Below are 23,722 nucleotides of genomic sequence, written 5' to 3'. Positions count from 1 at the left end.
GTAATAATGAGATCAATAAAGAGCTGAGGCAAAGCCCTTCCTGATGTGTTGTTGAAAATTTAATTATGGAGACATCAGTTCTAACTAACTTGTTTTACCAAAACAGGAAGGGGGAGTGGGTGCAAAGAGTTTCCCACGTTAAATTTAGGAACAGTCAAAATAAAACAAATGCTAAAATTATCCAATTTACTCCAGGCTTTGTGAGGAAGAATGGGCAAGTAATTGACAATTATGGAGTGGGATTGGAATGCAGGTTGTAGAGGGATAATTAATTGAAAGATATTTCATTTTGATTAGCGTGGCTTGAAAAATTGCCATCGGAAGTGGTTTCAGGCCTGCAGGGCGGTCTGCTGATGATGGGCAAGGGACTGGCATGCAGAACTTTAATGGGGTTATGAGGGGATTAGAATCTATTACATTACTGAAAATAAAATAAAGGCTTGAGGAAAAAGAAAGTATAGTCTTATGATCAAGAGTTAGGTCTCTATTGGGAAACCTGGGATTGTTCCCAGCTTGTGCCATGTAGTTCCTGGGTGGCCTCTGGCATGGAGTTGAGGACTACATTGCACTGTGTTCCAGGAACATTCTTGAAGGGCATAAAGCAGCTCACCTTCCAGGATGATTATATTAGTGTTCCCTTTTTCACTGGTCCAGGTTGGCCAAGGGGAAGGGATAGACAAAATCATTAGTGGGTTTGTTGTTGGTACTTCTCTTTCAATTTCAGCAGTTGGTGGAGTTGAGCTGCGAAGTGGTCAGGCTCATCTTTGCTGAGTTTTTCCATCCTGCATGCTGACCCCCACCTCATTTAAAGGGCTGCCAGGAGGAGCTGTGATTCAGCTAGTGCTATAGTGCTATAACTCTCTCTCAGGGTTTCTGTAAAGCAGCACACATGGCAGCACATTCTTCTGTTTCATATCCCTTCCTTTCACTGTCTCTTCGTAAGCCAATAGAATATTTGGAAAAGGTAATACTTAACACCATCTGAGGCTTGTTTATCTAGTGCAAAGAGTATTGAGATCTTCGGGAAAGAAAAAGTATGGCTATTAGTTTGCTTAAAATGATAAAATAATTTAGCTGATAGAGCTATATTCATCTTGTTTTCATTTTGGTAAATAAATGAATTTGGGAACTGAGGCTTTGAGGAGAGGATATACTCTCTTTCCCCTATGCTCTCTCAGTGGAGACTTCAAGATGACTTAGAGCAAGGCTCCAAAATGGAAAATGTGGTTGCTGTGAAGAGGCATCATTAGCGCAGTATGTGGAAGCAAGCTGCCTACCTTCCTGCACGAACCATTTTACCACAAACAGATTCCTGTTCTGACACACAGCTTTCAGCAAAATCAGCCAACAACTGTTAGCCAGACATGAATGTCTTTGGCATTCAGCAAATTACTTGCACATCAGACAGTGCTGATTACAACCGGAAAACAGTATAAATACCACATTTTATATTACACTTGTGAAATTGATTCTTTCCCCTTTGAGTTAGTCTGCCAAAAAAAATTTGTTCATTGTGTATGGACGTCAAGGGGATAATTCTGGCTGCAAAATTACAAATAAACAGATTAATACATGTGTCAGTATCATGTTCTTTGGCTGGTGCCATCTTCACTTATCACCTGTTTGCATTGGGCAACTCCTTTATCCAAATAGAGTTGTAACTTCTGCTGCATTATGACATATGTATTGACTAAATACAAATCAAAATATACATTTGTCCGTATTTTACATTTATATAGCCTTTCCTTGCCTTTCTAAACATGTTAATATATTTCTCAATCAAATGACGTTATTTCCAAAACTTTATAAAGTATTTCATTTGAATAGTGCTTACAAGGAAAATCCTTTGAAAAGTTCAAATGACTACTTGATTTTTGCAGGGCAGATAAGGCCTGATGATTCTTGTGTTCTTTTCCTCATAACTAGTACTTTTGCTGGATTGAGGCTGCTGGAAGTTCTTGAAGGTCAAGAAAGCAGGAAGAAAAGGAGGGGCGGCCACCTTGATAAGTAAAGCAGATGTCAGAAATTACCATTATTGATAATTTTTTTTCTGAGCCCAGAACAGAAGTAAAAGAAAATCTTCAAAACTAAGAAAATGAAATATAAATGGCATAAATTTATGTATTTTGTCCTTCCTGTTTTTCATAGCAATTGTAAAGCTATCAGGAAAATTCACACTTTCTCAAGTAGCTGAGAGTTATGGAAAATAGCATAGGAATAATCAGGTGAAAGATAATTGCAGATGGCAAGATCAACGTCCTGCCATAGATTTTTTTCAAGCCTGTAGTTGAAAACATGAGAAATGGGATAGGTACAACATTTTCTACCACTTCAAAAGTGAAGCCATCCTTTAAAACTCTTCTCTGCCTTTGAAAGGAAAATCTTCTGAATTCCTTAAGTAAGACACATCCTAAACCATATGAACCACTTTCTGTGCTGACAGTATTTAGTTAAAGCTCATTATGTAAAAAGGTGTTATAAGGAAACTTTATAGAGTGAATGCTCTTTATAAACTGGAAGCTAAGGTTCGGCCAGTTTCCATTTAACCCTCCAATATTGCCTGCAGCAGTCAAGTAAATTTCATAACAGTCTCCCTCCACCCCAAATGAAAACCATGTGCCTGCTTCATTTTTTACTTCTTTCCTAGTCCCTCCATTCAAATCTCTCCTCAGTGCTTTAGAAAACCTTGCAAGTATTGATGGAATCGAGATAACAAAGTCATTTCTGGTTCTTATTAATTAGGCCACATTAGCACAAGTACTGTCCTTCCTAAAGAAGTTGAATTGCAGTCAAATTGTCATGTGTGTATGGCAATGGAAAGTGTTAAAAAGCATGTATATACATAGTCTATTCAGAAGTTTCCAAAATTAGGACTTTCCTTCTCCACGGTGACATTAACTTCGGGAGCGAAGCAAATAGGCAAAGCACGGTGATTTTATAAATATTTATTTTATTGCAATTGATCTTGGGCAAGAAGACTTGATTTTGGGCTTTTTCTTATAGAATATTTGAATGTCAATACATTTAAAAATAATGTATTCATTGCTTATTAGTCAAATAATTTCAGATTATTTTCCCCCTGATTTATTATTTAGACACTTCTCCTCTAAGAGGAAAACATTTCCTGAACAACCACAGACTTTCTTCATGACCGTATCACGTTAGCACATAAAACTATCAGCAGGCAGAAGCATAATCAGAAGTCATGGGGATGTCTGCCCTTCTTCTAGATCCTTGTTCTGTCCCTCAGAGAGTGCCAGCTTAGTTAGAATCATAGAATATCTTGAGTCGGAAGGGACCCACAAGGATCATTGAATTCCAAGTCCTGGCTCTGCACACAACTCAGTCACACCATGTGCCTGAGAGCATTGTCATTAACAGGCTAAAATGCAAAACCTGACTGAACAGTCTACCAACATATTTTGGGTTTTGCTGTGACTCTTGTTTGCATCAGTAGAAGCAGAATCTGTTTTCTTGTTAGCTAATCCAGAAACAACCACAGGTAATGTTACATAGCTCCTTGTAAAGATCACCAGTAACATATATCTTCTTGTAAAATTATTCCCACTTACAGTAGGAAATAAACATTTTAGGTCTGTAAAGCAAATCTCCATTTACTATGGCTCGGTTCACATTGTGGAACTAACTCAGAGAAAGCAGGCTGGATTCTAACTCATTTACTTTTTTTTTCCTTAAAAGACTGCAATCAAAATTAAACACCTACAATTCAGTAATCAAACAAAAGGTAAATATAAGATGAATATCTTGAAGCTACATTTGAGTGTCAGTTATATACATGGAACATTTCTAAATAATTTTTTGTGTTGGTACCTTGTTTCTTAAATTTGAGAGTGGTTCTAGCTTAGCATGATTTAGCTTCATGTAGTTCACCAAGTCTTCATCACCTTGAATAGCTGAGCAATAATAATACCAACAAAAAAGCAGTCATCAGATTTATGACAGCTCTGTTTTCTTCGATGTCTTCTTGAATGATGTGTTTATGCAAGACAAATAAGTAAGCTATATCTCCATGAGGCCTACTTGAAAAACTTCAGATTTTTTTCTGGAGATGGAGTATCTCTTTTCGCTTCCAGTATGTGTTGATGGATTAAGGGAGAATGCAGGCAGGTCCCAGCTGTCAACTGCCTATAAGTAGAGCTTGACTGAAGACTGAGCATTTGTCAGTGCTGAAGGGGAAAACTGGATTGTGCACACATCTGAACTGCCCTTTAACACATTAGACACTTACCATTTATTCAGGGCACGTTTTCTGAACGCGTTACTGCTTTTTCCTTCAACCCACAGAATATTGACTCTAAGCCTGTGAATATTCTATTATAAATAAAAAAGGAAACAACTGATAAGGAACATCTGTGTCAATGGATACATAGAAGCAATGCCAGTGAATCCCAGAAACACTGAGGATTTTATAATATAGTGAAAATTCATTTTGGCAGCCTGTCTCACCTCTGCTGCTGTAAATCAGAAGGCAGATGACTAATGTCCAGTGAACTGAAACCAGCCCAACACAGTATCCTTTCTGTATCTTTCAGTGTCCCATGTGCCTTTTATTCTTCTGAAAAACTGTGGAAATATTATCTTTCACATTTTGCAGATGTGGAATTGATAAACACAGTCGTGGATACATCTCAGTACTAAACCAAGCATTTATGTAAGATTTTTGAGGTAGTTACAGTCTAATTGTAAGATCACTCCATCATTAGCAGAGTAATGTCATAATTATAGTAATGATAATTGTAGTCAATTATCAGAGCCATAATCACCCTCTGGATGTGTCTTTCTCTGTTGCCTGTATGAGGGAAATGTGTTTATCATCTAGCAATCCTCAGACAAGTGTTTAATGGTAAGTGAAGTGAATATGGGTCATATGGTTCATTTCCAAAATCATCCTATAGATGCATGGCAGAGAAGAAATCCCACAATATGAGTTCATTTTTTAATGAGAAATCCTTCCTTTGACTATCTTTGCTAATTCACCATGTTACATATTCCATTGCAGTCCATATCAGTAGTAACTGTCAATTAATTTTAGGTGGCAACTGTGTTTTGGTAATTTCTGGGTTTCTGTAATTGGAGGATGGGCTGAGTCAGGTCAAGAATAATCATCTTCCAAAAACTGGCTTTCTGTTGAATACTGGCAGCTGTATTCAGGAGACTAAGGAATACATGGAAAAAAGCCCAGAACTTTTAGTTTTTCCAAAAGAATATTTCTTCATATGTACAATTGAAGTAAAGGATTATATCAAAATAATTTTTTTCTTCTGTTAATCTAAACTAAATGGTGGTTTTGAATGAGGGAGAAAATGTTTCCAGGTATACAGATTATTTTCCATAGAAAAAAGAAAAGTCTGTCTAAGGAAATCCAGTTTATATATTTTTATGAAGAAATCATACTACAAGTTTTATGGGAATGAACTTACAGTAGGTCTCTGACATGATTGGGTCCTCAAGTGAAATGCTATGATATTGGGCTTTTACATGATCTCAGAACCCAGCTGCTAGAGGTGGATCACATCACTGAAAAATCCTTCTGTACTGTGAAAAGACAAGGTTGTTAGCGCATTTTCTATGTTTGTACTTAGTTTTAGCCTTAATATTTCTGTCCATCTAAAAAGACAGGTAGATCTTAGCAGCAGAAAATTAAAATAGTTTTTTCCTATTTAAATGTTGTGGTTTCACATACCAGTGCTTCTCCCTAACTTGTTGTTCCTTATCTCCAATTACTGTTACTACTGCTGAAATATTTTAATAATATTTTAAAATGTTTAAATATTTCTTAGGTGACTTTAATACATCAAGAGAAGGGCACGGATGCTGCTAGCAATGTCCTTTGATGAGCTGCTGAGAGCACTGGGCTTGTCTGGTTTGGAGAGGAGGAAGCTGAGGGGTGACTTCACTGCTCCCTACAGCTTCCTAAGGAAAGGGAGAGGGAAGTGCTAAGCTCTTCTCAGTCTCTCAGTGCCAGGATGTGGGGAATGGCTCAAAGTTGCATCCATTAGGGGAGATTTGGGCTTGATACGAAGAAACATTTCATGATCCGGAGGGTGGCCAAAACCTGGAATAGCTTCTTGGAGAGGTGGTTGACGCCTCCCTCTGATCATGCCCAGCCTATGTCAGTGCTGAAAAGGCATTTGGACAGGGCCTCTAAAACCATGCTTTAACTTTGGTCAACCCTGAAATGCTCAGGCAGTGGGACATGATGGTCATTGTAGGTCTCTTCCAGCTATTCTATTCTATTCTATTCTATTCTATTCTATTCTATTCTATTCTATTCTATTCTATTCTATTCTATTCTATTCTATTCTATTCTATTCTATCCTATCCTATCCTATCCTATCCTATCCTATCCTATCCTTACTGGTTGTATGGCTCTTATTTAGCACAGAAGTAGTCACCTCCTTTGATCTTACCTTTATTGTAAGTAAATTTTTGTGACTTCTGATCCACATTCTTTGTTTGCTGCTTTCTGGTTGTCATAAAACCCAAATACTGCAAAATTGGAACTCACAATATTAAAGAAACACTTCTGAGAGTTACTCAGATTCTTCTAGGTTTGGGACTTGTATCCTACATCGGTTATTATTTTTATGTCAACATGCATGTGCCTCAGTTAAGGAAAAAAAAGCCTTATATCACCTGCCTTTTAAGTATCTCTTTCAAGCTCTGCATTTGGTTGACATCAGATAAGCAGAGTAGTGGGGAAAAAAAACTTCAGACTAATTAAATACCTGAGCAAACAGGTGTTTGGAGCAATTAATTACCACAAAAAGAACCTCTAGTTTTATGCACTCCACTGTATGTAACATTTATATACATATAAATGAGATACAAAGAAATAATGCCTTCCTTTTTTAAAAGTGTCCTGGGATTTTCTCTTAAAATATATGAGTTATGTAACACTTGATTTGTTGTTCAATACTGTTTTCAAACTAGCTTAACATATCAAGCATTACAGTACTTTCTGTTTTGATCTGAAACACTAAGTGTTTTTAAAGGTTAATCTTTCCCAACAGTTTTCTTGAATAGTAGGGGATCAACTGGAAAAATGACAGTAACTTCAGAATATCTCACATGATGCTAGTAATGGAATGGCTTCATTTACCAGCAAAATTGTATTTAATTTTTTTGCAACAGAATTATTTAATCAACATTTTTTCCCCTGGAAAGTATAGAAGATACTTGCTTTGATACTCAAGTGGTATTATCTACTCAAACTTCTTGTGATGTGCATGGAATAGTATGGTTTTGAAGACATTTAGTGTCCAATAGTAGTTCTGGAAGAAGAGTCCTTTTGCAGGACTGGAGTTTATTAAATAAATTTTCCATTTGTAGGAAATACATACTGAATGGTAAGGTAGTAGCATTTTAATCAGAAGAGTCAAAAAATGAAATTTTGAAGCTTTTGTATTATAATTAAATTGAACTAAGGTTGGAGCTACTCTCACAAATCAGCTACAAGCTGAAGACAATTCTTTTTATTAAAATATTTTTATTTCATTTTATTAGATGTCACTCCTCTCTTCATTTTTATAGTTTGATTGCCTGTTATTTTAATTATCTCCTTTAATAGAATTCAATAGAATAAAGGTTTTATACAAAGCGAATTTTCAGAATGAGAGAGTTCTTCCGGTTGCACATGAGGAAGTTCTTTTGGTTGTGTAATCTGCTTCAACTAAACTCACATACAGTGAAGTGTTGTAATTGATGGTATTGTGCAGGCTCTGAAATGGTTAAGAATGTAAAAAATGCTTTTCCAATAACATTGCTCATCTGCTTACATTTGCACGTTTACGAAAAATGCTCTTCCATCATTACTGTCAGTGACACTTTATTGCCATCACATCCTAGTATTGCCTTAAGTACTGTTATGCAACAGGTGTCACTGCTGAGGTAGAGAAGAAATCCTTAACACAAAGCTGAAGAGACAAAGGTGAATATAACTTCCAAAGTTTGAAGATATTAATTTACCCACTACCTTGGTGTGAAAGACAGGTGTCAGCAAAGGAAGGCAGGAATTTCCCTTGGAATGGAAACTATGACCCTCTCTCCTCTGAATTACTATAACTTTGAAATTGAGGGGCTTTCAGGCAAAGATATGGGACAAGGATTAACAGTTCTTTACTAGTATGTATATGGATAACAAGGCAAAAAAACCAATGACAACGGCAGCAAGAACAAACAGAACCAGAAACCCGGTAACAGCTTTCTCTCGGGTGCCGGCACTTTCCCCTTTGGTGCAGTTACAGTCACAGCCGGCAGGGGCGTCGGTGGCTCCTGGCCGGGCAGGGCTGGTGCGATGAGTCCCCCACAGCTGCAGGGAGCGATGCGGTGCAAGCCCAGCTAGCCCGCCAAGTGGTAATGGCGGGGGAGCTGAAGAGAGAAAGAGAGAAGGAGCTTTCCTTTGCAGACTTACAGGGGGAAGCCAGTCTCAATGCCTCTCAGCAAACTGAACGGACTGCAGTGGGAAACCTCGGAAGCAGCAAACTGGAATGGCAGAGGTGGGCACACCCGATTTGACAAAGTGTGGCAGAAAACTCTGGGCCCCGCCAAAAGCTTCAGGGTGGCTGGTTGTTGGGTTACAGTGTAGCAAGAAGCCCTAAAGCAGAAGCAGGGCTGAGCATGGAATTGCTCCCGTGGGTAGCTCACCAGCAATGGCTGATCCCGGGCTTGGGCTGTGCAGAGGGGGCAGTTGCTGGTGGTCAATGAGGTGCTCACAGGTCCCAGCGCAGCAGCGCTGGATCTGGTCTCCCAGGCAGCAGAGAAGCTAGCCAGTAAGCTCCAGTCATAGCGGCAAAGGAAAAGAACATAAACGGGAAAAAATCCACACGGCATCAAGTATCTGTTGTCATAGAGGTCCCACCGCGTGGCCGTGGAGAGGACTCACCTCACTGGAAGGAAGCAACTGCCCCTCGCCCCCCGAGTTCTCACAAGAAATCTCCAGCTGGCTCTTCCCATCACAAAACTCCCAGAGCCAGGGTTGGGGGTGGGCAGTGACCATCCCAGATCCAAAACAAGAACAAAACCAAAAATGAGTATGGGATAAAAACCTATTCCTAAGACACCCTGGTGAACTATTTGGTGTCTGTGTTTGTAAAAATATGTGTAAGATTTTAAAGTGGAAAAATCTATCCTTTGTATTTTCCTTTTTCTATTCTCATCTTGGTCTCTCATCTTCTCTAGCAACATGTATAGCAAAGTTCATTAGAAGCATCATATTTAAAACCTAGTGTTGTATTTTTCCTCACAGTTGCATATATAGTATTCACATACCAATTTCTTTTTACATTAAATTCTTAGAGAGCATCAAATGCACATCAATGATCAAATAACTGTGAAATGTAGTGTTTTCAAAACCATGCTTTGTTTTTTTTTTTAGTGATGATTGTTTCTGAAAGAAATCACCTCTTTTGTGTAAACACTCACAGCCCTGAGTGCCTTCCTGGCTTTACTTTCTTTTTGTTTTACTGCAACTTGAAGAGAAATTTTATGGTTGGGTAATAAAATTAATAACTAAACACTAATGATGGAAAAGTGGATGGCAGTAGTTAAGTACTGAACTGCTGGAAGGGAGTTGAAGATGCTGATACAAAGTGGGAACTTACTCTTCACCGTCTCCATATACGTCTTGCACCTAGCATTCTTGAATCCCAGTTCTGTGGTGTAGGATGGTTAGGAGTTCTCTATCTTAAGTGGGTTTGTTACAAAAGCTAATGTTAACAAGGCAGAGTATAAATCAGGAAAAGTCTCTATGTGCCAGAGTTTCTGTTGATGAAAGTTCCTTTGACTGCCCAGGACATCTAGCAACACGCAACAGCATCTATACAGTTTACCAGGGTTGTCTGCACATTTTGCTATACAGAATTCCTTTGACTTAATTTAAAATGCTGTGTTTTAAACCTCAGTCACAGCTCATTTTCTAAAGGGCTATGAAAGCCAGTGCAAGATTATGCAGGAATAAACCACTTATGGGAGGTGTGGTGAATCTCTTACTGCAGTAGACTGAGGGTGTGCAGGGAGATGGTCTCATCTGGATGTCCTTTACAATACTAAGCAGGTGCCAGTGTTAAGCGGCATTCCTCTGAGGATGAGCACATTTTGCAGTCCTGGGAAAGGTTAAGTATACTCTGAGCTGACAGACCAGCACTAATGAAACAATGATGTATAAATAAACCATAACACTTACATGGCCGGTGAAAGATGGATGAAGTACTTAAAAGAATGCTCTTGGGAACTCAGTGTGGCATGCAAGGTCAGAAAATATATACTGATTATGTACATTGTATTTGGCGAAACATGTGAGACTTCCAAGGACCATCAGAAATCAAGTGATATTTTAGCATGATGTTGCAATGCTGTTGTTTAATGGTTCGTATGGTCACTATTAGCCTGATATTAAATTTGTGAATTTTTGAGGCTTGTACATTTTGAAATAGCAATTCCCTTACATGGTGGACAAATACCTCAGTCATTTTTCAATCTAGAGTTGCATCTTCATGTGACTTATTTCAATACCACATGGCAAAAAGTGACTTCTGAAAAATCTCAGTTATCCAAAACCCTATCAGAATTTTCTCTTCATCATCTCCAGGTCCATAGGCAGGTCTGTATATGATCCCTGATGAAAGTGACAAACATCTACAGAGTTGTTATGAAAACAATGGCAGTGGGAAGGTTCATGGTATTTTTACCCCACCAGTCTCCCACTTATGGCATACAGTGCTTGAAGGTGTGGCAGTCCTAGCTTATTATCAGTGTAATAAGTTAGGAAATACTCTTGCATTTTGTTAACAAGTCAATTTCCACAAAAGAAAACATCTGGAAACTTATTTTGTTGTTGTTTGATATAAGAGGCAGATCACAATGAAATAAAATAAAGCCTTTCATGTGCCATTCTGGACACCAAAATTATATAATCTATGTACAATTCGGGATACTCTTCTTAATTTTTACATTCATTTGCATCTTTAAAAATTAATTGTAATTAGGTTTTTCCATGCTTTTTCTTAAAAGAAACTACAAACATAACATTTAAAGGCTGAATATAGTATTTGTAATAATCCAAAGTAGAAAAAATATTATCAAAAGCAGTAATTTTTAGCACCATTGCTAGTAGAAAATTACTGGCAATTCTGATTGAAATGAGGAAAAAAGCAGTCAGTATTTCAGATTGTTGCAATAATAAAATCAATCTGTTTCTGTAGCACCAGGTGATCAGAGTGGAGTTATCAGTGTTAGGAAAGCTATGCTGCAGCTTAAGACAGACTCTTTGATCGCAGAGCCAAATCTTTGAATTGAGCCACACTCTGTCTTCCTACCAGCATGAGCCAGGTCTTATATCCAAATAGCAGTACAGCCAACCATCTCTGTTAAAATATTTCTGTGAATTTACACATTCAAACCCACCAAAAGTATGGTTTTACAATCACATCAGTTCTCAGGGAAAAAGAACATCTGAAAAATATATGTATATTTTACAAATAAGGACAGATTGTTTCCTCTGCCACGTCTCCAGACTGATGGTGCAAGAAGTTGTCAGGGAACTGTTCTTGATGATCTGAGGGAAGGAACCTGATTTTTAAGCACCTGGACAGGCCCTTGAAGTCAGGGTCAGGTCTGCAGCCTTGAAAATCAGAGAATTTATGCAATTAAATACCGACTTGTATTCATGCATTTTTGTGTATTTTGGCCCAAGTTATAAACCTTTATTCTCTTAATCTCCTTGCTATTCGTTACAGATATTAAACATATCACATGCTAATAAACCCCTTGGAAATACTTCCTTCCTTCTCCACAAGAGTTAAAAACCTGATTCTTTACTGTAATATAGTCTACTATTAGAATAAAAGTACCTTATTTTACTCTCATTACTTTTCAATATATCTGATGAAAACATAGGAGATTTATATAGACTTATTTAGCAGCTGTCTCATATTTACTTAGACTGTGAGGTATAAATTGAATTTAGTAATTTTTTCTCAAAAATAAATATGTGTTGATGATTAGATAGTGGCAAAGGTGTTTCTGCTCTGTCAGAATAGGTTTCCATTGTTTAAAGTTTTTGGATTGTTTAATGTCTCTTTTGTGCATTATAGTGTGGCTGATTTAGCACTAAGGACTTTTTAATTTTTAATTTTGTAGAAGGAGGTACTAGGGGAAGCAAAACATTAATATGAGAACTATTCTCAGTACCAGGATCATATCTTACTTTGATTGTGAATTTGAAAGATGATTTAGGAAACTGAACTACTAAAAATGGTAATTGTCTATTTATATTGGCCCCAGAAACAGTTTGCTGACAAGACTCACCGGGTGGAAAGAAGGTGAGTCTGTGAAGAACAGATTTTAATAGGGTCCTGAGAAGACGTCACTGTGGTGGGTATATTCTGTTCCAGTGTTACGAACCACTAAAATAATCCTGGAAATTTATCCAATTTCACCAAATTTATGCTCCCTTCTGAACGGAACATTTTAGTCTGATGTGCAGGTTTAATAATTTCAGATTTTTGATATTTCAGGTAATGGATGACAAATAGCATCTCCATTGGGATACTTACACAGAGCTTTGCAGAGAAGAACCTCAGTGTAAGGACTTGTCTAGAACAGTAGTAAGAATAGATTGCTGGTGCAGGAAATAAATGAGTCTCATGCAGGAGTTGAGAAAAAGCTGATATATGAGGGCTCACATAATTTAAAAACATCAGTTAGTGATGTCAGTCATACAAAAATTGTGCAGGACAAGAGTCAAACATGCAGGAAAATGGAAAGAGAAGAAATTCTGGAAAGGTAATACAGTGTCAAATTTTAGAGTTAAATAAAAAATGATCTGGCCAACTCTGCTTCCCCAAATGTATACAAAACCTATACATATGTCTATACCAACATGAGCTGAATAAGAATAAAAAAGGTGACTTGAAATTCTTGGTGAAGAGGAAGGATCTTGACATAGTAGCCATTACTGAAGAACATTGGAATGACAAAAATCAATAGGAAAGTGTAATAGCTGCTATAAACTGAACAGGATGGACAGATTAGGTCATAGAGCTGGGGGAGCTGTATTAGGGCTATACTGTTGAGCCTTCTACTCAGGAAACGGATATTGAGTCCAAAATGTTGGAGGAGATAAAAGAATCCTCTAAGCCTAATGTAGTAATAATGGGTGAATTCAACTGCCTTCAGCTGGGCAAAGGTCACATTGGGATAGAGTGTAAGGGAAGTAATTTTTCATCACTCTCAGTGATTGCCTTTTGGAATGTTTAGTTCTAGAATATGCAAATGGAAGTTCTTGGTATTAGTGACATAGCAGAATGCAGGTAAGAAGCTCTTGAGTCCTGTATCAGAATGCATCAGTTTTGATTAAAGTCACAGCTACTATAAAACCTAAATTCAATATTGAAGAGACAATAGCTAATTTGTAGAACCACTGTTAGGCTAGAGGATATAAAAATTCTTCAGACAAAAGATAAAAAAGTAAGGAAATTAAATTGTGATAAACAAGAGGGAGTCTAGATGTGATGTTCTGTAGTAGAACAAGAGATGCGGCAGAAAAGCATGAAGTATTTGAATAATGTGACATGGATCAGGACAAAGATGTATGCATCAGGCCTCAAAATGCCATCCCCAGGGATGTCAATAAAAAGTAATTTTGCCTATAGCATATAGTAGCAAATAGCTATAAAGCTGTGACATAATTATGTTGTCAAAGCCATCACCCCACATGTACAAAAAACCCAACAAGTTTGGTGAAGGTGACAGTCTGTAAGACACTGGCCTAGAAGAAAGCAGCAGTAGAGAATAGGGACATTCCAATGAGCTGTGATTTTTCCTGTGTGTATTCATATAGTAACACAGACATGGTGCTAGGGACCTTAGAGACTATAACATACAGTGTTCACTGTGTCAAAATAAGGTAATGGGAGAAAAGAGGTAAATTAATAGGCAATCAGAAACAACAAAGCCAGATTTTATTAATTCAAAAATTTTTTAAGAAAGCAACCTTTCTTTAAATTATGTTCTGTCTCATGAAATGGTAAAAAACTTCAAATATGAGAGATAGATAAAGTGGAGATAGATGTGATTCATTAATACAATACTTAGATATATAAAGTAGAGAGCTAATACCTTCTCTAAATGACCCTTGCATATTAGAAACTGTGTTTGGAAAGAAGAATAGTAAAGTTATTAGTGACGAAGGACAAACTTTGCGACAGAACTTGAATATATTGGGATTTCTGCTTTGGAAAAAAAGTGGAGGGGAAACATGCTGACATGCAAACCATTCTGTTGTGCAACAGCATTCTAGGAATACAAGATCAAGCAGAACCAGGCATCAGATGGGGATATATTTAATATCCTTTCCAAATTTCAAATGACTTGACATATTTTTATTTGGAAAGGGGTACTTTCAGTATGTGGGATGCAATTCCAATATGGCATTTTCTTCATAACATGTGCTGTTACTTTTTCAGGGGGTGATTATGGCCATTGCTCTATGTTCAGCATGTACAGGGAAAACTACTATACTTTTTTGTGGTTTTGAGGCACGAGTGGTCATTTCATTTACCAACAGCCAGCTATCTTGTGGCTACAGAAATACGAAGATATTGGTTGCATAATTTCCTTTGCGGGCCTTAAAATCCTTTTCACTAAACTCTAGATGAATCTGTTAAAGTGTAGTACCTGTACAAATGCATATTTTGAGGTACAAATGCATATTTTGAGTGCATAGTTCCACATTAAATTGAACTTTTAAAATTTGAATCAGGCAGGGAGGGAGGTGGGAGCTGCAAGGTTTCATATGTTTCTGATTCCAGTATCTCCTTTGATAGGGATTTGCAAGCTTACCTTAGGTAGAATTGAAATAGGTAGACTTGAAACTTTGCTGGCAGTTTTAAGAGAAACTGTGTTGTCTAGGGTGGTTAGTCACACGCGTCACCAGAAGTGATGTCTGTATTTGGAATAAAATAAAATGGTGTTACAGAATCAATCAATTAGGTTGAAAAAGACCTCTGAGATACTAAGTCTGAAGACCGTCATGTGAACGATATCAGAGTCAGTCTTTCCTTAAACACCTCCAGGGGCAGTGGCTCCACCACCTCCCTGGGCAGCCGATGTCAATATCTGATCACCCTTTCTTTGAAGAAATATATCCTAATGTCCAGCCTAAATCTCTCCTGGAGCAGCCTGAGACTGCCCTCTTCTCCTGTCACTGGCTGTCTGGGAGAAGATGCCAACCCTCACCTGACTGCAGCCTATTTCAAGTAGTTATAGGTCTTATCTCCAGGTTTGACAACCCCAGCTCCCTCAGCTACTCCTCACAGGGCTTATGCTCCAGATACTTTATCACCCTTGTTGCCCTTTTCTATACTCATTCCAGTACCTGAATGTCCTTCCTAAATTGAGGAGCCCAGAACTGGGTGCAGAACTCAAGGTATGGCCTCACCATACTGAGTACAGGGGAAGAATAATTTCCGTAGTGCTGCTGGCCACGCTGTTCCTGGTACATATTAAAAGATTTTTACTGAAAGACTGAAGACTCTGCTTCTGATTTCTTTACGGTGATCTCACTGTAAAATGCCTCCCAAACGTTATTTGATTGAGAAAATCTCATATGGTAATAGACCATATAGTATTCCTACCCTGCAAAATAACCCATATGGAAAAAAAAAAATTAAAATTTGATCTATTGATTGATCATCTAAGATCATCATCTTTTACATGATTCTCTTGGTTCATCAGTTCCTTATTATGAGCTCAGGTGAATACAGAAACAGTAGAGGGCTCTACCAAATCAGAAATATCATGACCATTTCAGCTCTACAAGACAATGGAGGAGAAAGCCATTGAGTTGTGTCTCTTAACTTTTTCCTCTGGTTTTCCTTGTCCTTGATGGTAAAGGATGTGAACGTTGCATTCTCCCAAGGCTAGAAGGCAGTAATCCTTCATGTTTTTTAAGAATGCACATGAGAAGTTGATGAAGCTTTTTTTTCAATTTGTTTTTGAGAGTCCTAATAGTGCAATGAATGGAGTGGGAAATTACACAGTTATTTTAAACAGCGCTGCTGATGTAGGAAAAAATATCCACAGTTCTTGACCAGTCATTTCTTGGTGATTGTTTTCTTCAAAAGAAAAGTTGGAACTGAGTATATCAATATAGGCTTGACTACTGTAGAAAAGAAGATTATTAGAAATTTCAGTGTTTTTGAGTAAAAAATATATCTGAGAGGAAAATTCAACACTGTACTAATAATGAAAATAATAAGGAAGCTTGACTGCATCTTAAGCAATTATTTTAAAAGAAGTAGTGGTGATCCTCAAAGATAATTCAGGGGTTTTGTAGTTCATTCTGTAAAGAAAAAGGATCTGGAATTTGAGTCTAACAAAATAAGTATTTTAAAAGGAATTTAGGTCTGTCTTACGAGAAGAAGAATTTAGAGATTCAGAAGAGAGAAAAACATGATTTTTGTGGAGCCCTGAGTAGCTGCTAGACAATTTGTATGCTTTTCTTTAAATAAGTGGAGCCACTTTTAGGTACATGCTTTAACTTGCCATCTAAAGAACACCTTATTCACCTCAGTGTGCTGTGGATTTCAAGTTCAAATGAGTGTGTTTTCTTGCATTCAGGTCCTAAATAATCAATTAAATGCATAAAGCAAGCTCATGTAAATGAGTTGTGGAGAAAGGAGGCTAAACTTTCAATACTGTTTGATTAAGGGCATTACTGGAAAGATTCTAAATACGAATTAAAAAAAGCAATTATATTCTCCAATTCTGTTATTTGGAATAATAATTCTGGATGTCTCACTTGAATGTCTACCAAAACTGCCTTTAACCTTTTGAAATAGAAATAGAACTAATGATTTGGTATACTGCCAAGCAATTAGACCAGTGAAGAGACATTGTTCCACCAGCATCTATTATTGGAAATATCTGGATTTCTAAATGTCAGCTAAATAGGTTCATCCCACAAGCTAAGAGAAAGCTGACCTGACCTTTTGACACCACCTGTTCAGGAGTGGGAATTTTTAAGCGCGCTATTCTACACAGATAAAGGGTTCACAAAATTTGACCTGTAAAGAATGGTTAAAGGAATTAGTTTTGTTTAGTCTAGAAAAGAACAGACTGAGGAAGGATGTGATTACAATCTTCCAGTACATAAAAGAATGTTATAAAGATGATAGTGATTGGTTTTCTGTGTTCATTTGGGGAAAAGACAAGACTAAAGATGTTTAATAGACAGACAGATTATGTATCAGGAGAAAAATTTCAAGTAATAAAAATGCAGAACAAGGTGCAGACTACATAAGAAAATTCTCATCTTATTAACTTGAAATTTTAAAGATTAATTAGACCAAGACTTGTCATTAATAGTCAAGGTTGCTGTGTTGTTCATGGTACAAGGTGAATAGGTGGATTATCACTTAAAAGGCTTTTCCCATGTTTCATTTTCTATGGCTGATACATTTGGCAAGACATTCTAGACTTGTTACATTGGGTAGGAAAATAATTGTCTAGTGGGTGCCTATCTATTTCTTAAAAATAATTCTGATTATATGATTAAGGTAACAGTATTGCAAGGATGGAAGAATAATACGCAAAGAAATTATAAATATTGTTTACTGGCTTTTGGTGCAGAACTATATAAACAAGAGCAGTGACTTTGCTATTATAAATATATTTTTCTCTGTTACTTGGCAATTTTGGTATCACACATTGTTTTCTGGCTGAAGTTAATAACAAGGATCTGAAAACTGGGATGAATAATCATCCCATATAGATATACACAGGGCCCGAAGCATGGCATACCCACTCAAAAGAACAGAAAAAACATCAAAATTATTTAGTCTTTCCAAAATGTTTGTACAAGCTATTAACACAGCATTTCACAGTATGATCCATCACAAGCTCAAAACTAACAGTGCAAAAACAAACAAGAGAACATAGTTTATGTGTAGGCCTTTATTACATATTGAAGGCTAATATGAAAGGGTGTGGAGGTTTTAATAGTCATTCTGTGTTGGTACCAGCTGTCTGTTGGTGGTTGAAAGTGTAACATGCTTGCAGCTCAGTTTGTTTGATGATGACTCTAAGAGCTTAAAGATATGTTAGACATGTGCAGTCTTAGTGAAGCATTTATTTAGCTGCATGAATAAAAAGTAGTGTCAAACATCAAAGCTTTTTTCCTTCACATTAAGCAGACTACTTGTGTTGTAGCTCCTTGTATTTTCAGAGATTCTGTGAAAGAACATGATGATGTTTATCTATTTTTTTCCTCTTGAGTTCAGGAACTGATTGTATTTTATACTACATACATGTTTTGTTTTGTTTTGTTTTGTTTTGTTTTGTTTTCCTAGGTACTGCACAATGGACTTGTGATGGAAATGAATCATCCAACAGCTGGGAAGATAGCTGTTCCAGGTTAGATGTTTAATCCTTTTTGCTGAATTAAATGCTACATGACATTTGAGTGGTTCTGGAACTCAGCTGAGGACATGACACATCTTCACATTTCACTCAAATGAATAAAATTTTAACCAGGCTGACGTTTGTTGGATAGTCATTCCATTGATGGAATAGTCATTCCAGTAGCAGAAAAATGGGTTAAAACATGTGCTAGAATAGCTTCTGGTTTTCATCGGTCAGTTGTCATAACATGAATATCAATTTGATAATATTTGCAAATTCCCACTGCTAGAAATGTTACTGCTAAATAATCTACGTGAATACGTGAGTCTGTTTTTGATTTAGTTTGATTTTGTAACTTACCCAGGCTTCTTTTAGGGACATTTCTGTTTAAAAGAAAAAAAAAAAAAAAAAAGAAGATAAAAGAGGAGGGAAATTTTTACTGAAGACTTAATGAAGCTCTGCCATAATGAAGTCTTAAATAGCTATTTTGAACTTCCAAAGAATCCAGAAGTATATACAAAAGTAATGAACTAGTCTCTCCTCTCTACAGCTCTAAATGGACTGGTGTAGCTTTCCTTCCATTAGACTTAGTTATGTAATGGAGTTAGGTTCAACCACAGCCATTATGAAAATCTTGCAGTTGGCTTGGTTTTGATAATTGATCCCTATCTGATAACCTGTTAGCTGTTGGGTCAATTTTTCTGCTTCTCTCTGCTTTCGTTTCTCCCAGGCCACATTGTGAATTGTTTCCTCCTTCATTCAAAGCACTATGTCGTGTCTAGTTTTATAAGAACTTCTCCTTACATTGTGATTTTCTGTGCCAATTCCATCTTCTGACACTGCATCCAGTTGTCATCAATTTCAGTTGACTTGAGCACATGTAGTGTTAAGAAGAAATTGACCCATAAAATTTATCTTAATTTTTACATCCTGGAATCACACTGGGATGCAGAAAGAATTACTTGGAAGAAACCAATCTTGTATTAGATCATGTTTTCTTCATGAGTAGAGGGGGTGTTTGTGTGTGTGGATGTGTACACTCCATATATGCTCTTTATCACAGTTTGCATTCCACATTTGGTCTCACTAGATTTGAATGTTTGGTTGACTGTATTTGATTGACTGTATTGAAAAATGCTTCTATAATTTAGATGCACATATCTGAAAATAGCAATCCTTTTTTAAAGAATTTTCCTACAGAAAAGTAATCCTGGTTTATTTACCCAAAATGAAAAGACAAATAAAAGGTTTTTGAGTTAATTCTTTTTTAAGAAGTAGAAATAAAAGCCTTACAGATGGTAGAGGAAGTGTGTAAGGTTTTCATGTTTCATACAATTTATAATCTATCTTAGAGAAAGCAAATACTCCTTAAGGGGATAGCTTAAACTGCAAGAAGAGGAAAGAGATGAAATGAATGTTCTAATGTCTGTCAGCAGCGATAGAATGTATTGGCAAGAGAGTGAGTTTTTACATAGGTAAGCCATAGTACTTCCCAAATCCTTAGTAATTTTTTTTAGTTTATTAAACTAGTGACACTACACTAAACTAAAATAAATCATCTTAGTCTCTAATGGTTTGCCATTTAGATGGACTTCTATGAAGAGTTTCTTGTATTGAAACAGATGGCTGAAATGATTATTGGATATTTGAGCAGGAAAAGTAGAATTCCTTCCTTTCCTGGCATGGGAGGATAAGGAGGGGAGACACAGGGGAGGAAAGGGGGAAGAACACTTACTCAGTGTGAGCAGAATGGACCTATTGATATCACTGGGAAGACAGTGCATTACACTGTCCCAAAACTAAAGTGAATTTGACCACTGTTGATGATAGATAATAGAAGTACCCTGGATTTGTCCTACTTAATGATATATCTGAAGAGTACAGGGAAGAGTGTGCAAAGAAAACGAACAGTAGATAATTTCTTCTCAATGACAGTTAAGAAATAGAAGGTTTTGGGTTTTTTAATGTGGTTATATTTTAATATCTTGTATTTGGTAGAGAACAAGTTTACTAAGCTCTCAGTTTCTGTCTCAGGATTGCTTATTAAAGAAAATTTAGTTGTTAATGTAAATGTTGAAATTGAAAAGGCTGAAAATGTTTTTCTTTTAAGGGACTGGGGAGATTCCAATCCCAAAATAAAAATAGGTTGCTGGTATTTCTTAACCATATAAGCCAGATTTTAATGTGTCCTTTAGTAATTGAATTGGACATCACACTTGAGGCTCTTGACAGAGGTCTGACTCCTGCTGCCAAATAAAGTTGTGAGTACAGTGACAGGCACCAATTAAGTGCGCCATGCTGGCAGATTTCAGCTCCAAGTATCACAGGTGGCCTCTGTGTCTAGTGTATTGATTTGCAGTAGTCCTTCTCCAGGCATGTCCCCAGTTTGAGAGTCGATTCATGATGTGTATGAATCCTCCTTTGGAGTTTTTGCAGCTTGAAATGGATTTTGCCATTGACATTAGTGTTGGCTATATTTTTAATGTTGGACTTGGTAATTAATACTCCTTCTTTGCTTAAATATCTTTAATATCTTTTGATATGGTTATTGAATTTGGTTCTTTCCTCACTTTTCCCCCTTGCCATTTTTGTGACTCCCAGCCTAAACTATACTGTGTGCTGATAAGTGCATTACAGGGTGGTGGGAGAAGTTGTACTACAAAGAATATTTTTCTAGTAATTTTTCTTTTCAGAATGTAACTTTATGGTAGGAAAGCAAGAGACCTTGTTTTCAAGTTTCAAAGCAAGAATACTTGTTTCAAGTATTCATGAAAAATGTCTATGTACAAATAGACCCCATTGCTGTTATTAGTATCAAGATATCTCTGACTCAAGAACAAATATGAAAAAGAGAGTTCATTGTGTCTAAGAGTGACTCTATAAAAGATTGTGAGAACATTCTGAAGAAAAATGTGGTTCTGTGGTAGTTCAGTGGTTTCATTAGGATAATGTTTCACCTATATAATTCCATACATTCATGTAATGACGTTGGTTTTGAACTGACATATACATACACTTGTCATATTGAATGTTATATACACTATATATACTTGTTATATAGAATGTGTAACATTGTAAGAGAGCCCTGCTTGAGTCATTCTTGCCAGAACTGGTTCATCTGATTGTAGGGCTGAACTGATGAATCTTTTCTGTTTCTGTACCTGAAGGCAACTTAATAATCTTCAGTTCAGGGCAGTGCTCCAAAGATGATCAGGAGCTGGAGCACCTCAGCTGGAAAGGTGGAGCCAGGGGAAGAGGCAGTCTCAGGGGCACCTGTCAGAAGCCCTTCAGTACCTACAGGAAGATTATCAATGTGAAGAGCTGAGTTCTTCATAGCAGCACATGGTGGTAGAATGATGGACAAGAGAGATTCAGCCTGTATATCATGAAAATCTGTTTTATCATGACAACAGCCAGGCAGTTGAGCAGGTTGCCCTGAGAGGTATGCATACTCTGTTGTTAGACATTTTCAAGGAACAGCTAGGTAAAGCAAGGGCCAACCTGATCTGACCTAGGACGTGACTCTGACCTGATCCAAGTAAGAGTGGCGTCCTCCTGAAGTCCTCTCCAACTTGGATTATGTTCTTATTCTGTGATTAACATTAGTATCTTTTCCTCAGCTCTGTTATGCTTAGCACATTCCACAGAGATCTGAAGGAGAAATGACACACGTTATTCAAATGAGAAATGTAGAGCACAGAAAGTACTCCCAGGGACAAAAAAAATAATGTTTTATACAGTGCCAGATTGCAGATGATACAGGATGGTAAGAGACACTACAGGTAAGTGAAGGGACAAAATTTCGAGAAGTTTTAGCATCTGGATTAGTCTTGAACTACTTTGCCAATGAGTAATGGATTTTACAAAGAGTGGTAGTATGTGGATTTCTGGAAGCCACTGAGTATTCTGAGTGCCAATATGGAGCACAATGGGTGCTCCCAACCCATACTGATTACATAAAAAAAAGCTAATGGATGCAATACAGTCTTTCCCAAACCTTTTCAATTACAGTCCCCTTGTATGGTTTAGGAAACTCAGATAATAATACTCCCAGCTTCTGCATTATCTAGTCTCTAATGTTGACTTTTAAAGGCTGATGGTTGTTTTTTAAAGTCAAAACAGTGTTTGTAATATTATTTTTTTTAATGAGAAAACCACTATGTATTCAACTGTCCCTAAAAAACTAGCCTTTTTAGAATTATTAACTAGCAGGAGCCTTTGTGAACTAAATTTCATTTCTGACCCCTTCCAAGCTGTAGCAAACTGGGGATTTGGATATAAGCCTAGACTTCGGAATCAGCTCTGATCAAACAGGAAGCAATATAACTGTTGAAGTTGTGTAAATCACTCTTCCAGACAAAACAAATATTCTTAGTTTTGATAATGTTTATGTTGTACGTTTTTCTCATCCCCATTTCCTGAGTTGATAAACACAATGCCTCTCCTTTGGTCCATGAAGTGCATCAAGGATAACTTTATTTCTCAGAAAGGCCAATTTCATACCTGGCTTCATCATTTCCTTCTGTGCTCATGAGATAAAGTTTTTGGGGGGCTATTCCAAGCTCAGTTAGGAAAAACAGTGCAGGATTCCTCCTTGACATAGATTTTTTGGACTGAATTCAGGAAGCTTATGTTAATTAATCAACCTACTCAGGAGAAATGTCCCTTTTTCTGGTCTTCTCCTGTCACTGTGCATTACAAATATACTACTGAAACAGGAAAGAATTTTTTTTCAGAGGTAGGCTTTTCCTGTTGTGTGTGATTCATTAAATGGTGTCATGGTTCCATGGAGACTAATTGCTATCAATCTCTTAGAAGAATGGTTTTAAAGAATAAGACAAAGAGGCAAGAAATCTAATAGGACTTCCCTATTGTGTCACAGATTTCTTTCTTAACCTTGGAAAAATCACTCTGTGTCTTACCAAACTAATTGTTTGCAGTTTTTTGGATATAGGTTAATAATTGAAAACTACTTTAATTCCTCAGGGATGGAATTTCTTGGGAAAACTCTGTTTGTTATTTTAAATATTTATTTCGATTTGTTATGTATGTATTTATACCTATTTTCTTCATGTATGTGAGAGACTAGTTATAGTTAAGGAAACAGTGGTGTGTCTATGTATTTGATCAGAGTATTGCAATAAAGGGAGCAAATATGGCTGATATTTTTTGCTAATTTTTTGGCCATTACTGTAAGTGTAGAAGAGGAAGCTTCAGTGGGTCTGTAAAGCAGAGAAAAGTGACTTCCACATGGAGGAAGTTTGCAGGAAATTAAGGAAGTCTGTACTCCAATCCATTA

The 23,722-nt window shown here is 37.0% G+C and overlaps 1 protein-coding gene across 15 annotated transcripts in view; it reads left to right on the top strand.

Annotated features, from left to right (window-relative positions):
* The window catches only part of SUGCT (succinyl-CoA:glutarate-CoA transferase), a 319,512-nt gene that overhangs the window by 248,938 nt on the left and 46,852 nt on the right, over positions 1 to 23,722 (top strand). For 11 of the 15 annotated variants that reach the window (XR_005255716.1, XM_038127213.1, XM_038127210.1 and 8 more), the window contains one exon: positions 18,372 to 18,435. The exons of 2 other annotated variants lie outside the window; for them this stretch is intronic. Coding sequence is in view for 11 of the 13 variants with exons in the window: in XM_038127213.1 (XP_037983141.1) it covers positions 18,372 to 18,435 (64 nt within the window). In the remaining 2 variants the exon portion in view is untranslated. Of the gene's footprint in view, positions 1 to 12,303; positions 13,222 to 18,371; positions 18,440 to 23,722 lie in introns of those variants that run through there. 2 more of the 15 variants (XR_005255717.1, XM_038127208.1) reach the window with 2 other exon arrangements.

The sequence above is a fragment of the Motacilla alba genome, chromosome 2, assembly GCF_015832195.1.
Source record: "Motacilla alba alba isolate MOTALB_02 chromosome 2, Motacilla_alba_V1.0_pri, whole genome shotgun sequence".
Lineage (NCBI taxonomy): Eukaryota > Metazoa > Chordata > Aves > Passeriformes > Motacillidae > Motacilla > Motacilla alba.
Note: the sequence above shows the minus strand (reverse complement) of the source record. Positions and strands in the feature narration are given on the sequence as shown.